This window comes from Micromesistius poutassou (genome assembly GCF_964030765.1).
Source record: "Micromesistius poutassou genome assembly, chromosome: 6".
NCBI classification, from domain to species: Eukaryota; Metazoa; Chordata; class Actinopteri; order Gadiformes; family Gadidae; genus Micromesistius; species Micromesistius poutassou.
The window spans coordinates 7,006,490-7,008,989 of NC_140276.1; the positions used below are offsets into that span (position 1 = coordinate 7,006,490).

Consider the following 2,500-nt stretch of genomic DNA (forward strand, 5'->3'; position numbering starts at 1 on the left):
TGGTGTTTATTGTACTTTTTCTCCCAGGGTCTTACGTTATGGTGGCCTTTGTGTTTATTAATCAAGATCCCTGTCCCCTCTGGAGATTGACCCGGGAGATTGTGACTGCATTGTGTTTGTGTGTGTGTGTGTGTGTGTGTGTGTGTGTGTGCGTGTTGGTGTGTGCAATTAACCACTGTGCTTCAACCACCGCCTCAGGTCCTGAACAGAGACAGTCAGCATGTGGACAAGAAGGGCGTGTGGGACGTTGTCAGGCGAGGCACTAGTCACGTTCTGTTCTCTGATCTCCCCGAGGTAGTCACGGCCAACCGTCTTCTACACTCGGCTCATAGAACCTTAAACGTACATTTCCATTTCCACATCGTCATTCGGTAACGTCTGATGGCCGGCGTGTGGCTCAGGAAGTAGTGCGGGTCGGCTGGTAACCAGAAGGTTGCTAGTTCGATCCCCGGCTCCTCCTAGCTGAGTGTCGAGGTGTCCCTGAGCAAGACGCCTCACCCTTAGTGCTCCTGACGAGCTGGCTGTCACCTTGCGTGGTTGACACCGCCGTCGGTGTGTGAATGTGTGCATGAATGGGTGAATGTAGAAAAGCGCTATATGAATGCAGTCCATTTACCATTCATCTGAGGAGACGTTTCACAGGAAGCACCAGGGAACATTGTTCTTGGTCGTAGTTACCTAGCGGCCATCTAGGTTCTAATCATTAGCTGAATTCCACACTCAAGCTGTGTTGGAAATCGTTCCCTATTCCCTCACCCACTATTCCCTATATAGTGTTTATGATATAGTGAACTATGTAGAGAACAAACAAATGAGAATTCGGACACTACGTTGAACATTTCTGAATGTCATTTGCGTCAGTAAATGCGCCCGCATTGCATTGTGGTCTACGGGAGTAACATGTAGGGAACATTGTGTGTTCACTCAAATTTTGGGTATTTTATTGTCCACTATATAGTGAATGAGATTAACCACTGAGAATTCGAACACCACTACAAAATGGCGAGCGCCCTATATAGTGCACTATATCCGTGATAGGGAACGATTTCAAACACATTCTCCACTGCCTTGCTAGCATTTGGAACCAAATATCGAACACTGATTGCCGCCAGGTGACTAAGGCTGGCTTTACACGACAACAATCTGAACACAAACCGCAAAAGTGGCGTTACGTTCCCACTTTTCATTCTGCGTTTAGACGAGCGTCTTTGTTGGAAATCTGCGTGCATACGGTGACACAAAAGTGTGTGAAATCCGACATGTTTGTTGTGGTTTGCCTGTACTGCACATGGATGTGACGTAAACGCGTACGGGGGCCGACGAGAGCCAGCGTGAGCAGCTCAGAGCACCACTTTTGCGTTGTTAACCCTTTAGACGGAAACGCAATGGTGGAGCGTTTTTAAGATTTCCACTCTGGATGGTGGGTTCATTTTTTGCCGTTTTTAAGCCCAGAAAACGCTGTCGCCGTCTAAACGAAAGGCACATCTAATCAAATATTTTGTCGGTTTCATCCGGGAGCGTTGTCGTGTAAAGCCAGCCTAAGGCTTCTTTTATGCCTTAGTCATGTTTTGTATTTATAATGTCAGTAACAGATTGGTTTGTGGGTTAACAGAAGCAGGGGCTCGTAACAGTGTCAGTGCACTGCCACTGTTACAAGGCCTGGGTACTGAGTGTACTAGTGTGGCTGTGGTTGACCGCATGCTACTGCAAGGGCCACATGGGCCCCTGCAACACACTGCACTCGTCTCTGCGTTGAACAAACACGGCGCGGGGAAATGACTCCCCTCCGTTTCGTTTAGTTTAAGTCAAAGTCAAATTTTAATCATTAACCCGCTGAGGAATTGTTTAATGGCTCAGCCGAGGTTATGGTTATTAACCAACGTCTCTGCTTACAAGCTCACAGCGTGGTTCAATAAGTGTCATCGCTAATGGTTACCTGGTATTTCAAAGTTGTACTTTGGAAAAGTGCGAGAGAGGGGGGGTCAATGGGTTGGGGTGGGGGCGGGGGGGGGGGCTATGAATATAAATTGCTTAATTTGTGTGTGCTTTTATGTGCTTTTGAGCGCTTACTTTACTCTATGAGCTTGTTTGGTCTTTGCTCACACTGAGGTGACTGAACCACTTCTGTCTTTGTTCCGCCCCAGCATGACGACCGTATGGCCGACACCACGCTCCTGGTGCACTTCTTTGGGAAAATGGGCAAGGCTGAGCTCAACTTTGAGGACTTTTACAAGTAAGTGCAAAAAAAAGAAAAAAGAAAAAAAAGGAAACACTCTCACGCTTTTTTTTTTTTGATTAATCAGTGACCGGCACGCTTTAGACTTAACCGGTGAGAGGCGTGCACGGCGCACGGCGCGCACGTGCACGCCTCTGCTTTGCACGCCGGTCGGCGGCAGCGTTTGACACGGTGTCAAGTGTTTTTCTTTTTGCACGGGCGCGGGCACGCTGGCGACGGCGTTTCCTGTCAACGGCGACTGTCTCTTTCCTCCACCCTTCCCCC

The 2,500-nt window shown here is 48.4% G+C and overlaps 1 protein-coding gene across 1 annotated transcript in view; it reads left to right on the forward strand.

The window, feature by feature from the left end:
- Positions 1 to 2,500, forward strand: part of micu3b (mitochondrial calcium uptake 3b) — a gene marked incomplete at its 5' end in the record, with an annotated part of 20,756 nt that overhangs the window by 11,623 nt on the left and 6,633 nt on the right. The window contains one exon of the mRNA XM_084469132.1: positions 2,145 to 2,233. Within this exon, the coding sequence (XP_084325258.1) occupies positions 2,145 to 2,233 (89 nt within the window). The remainder of the gene's footprint in view (positions 1 to 2,144; positions 2,234 to 2,500) is intronic.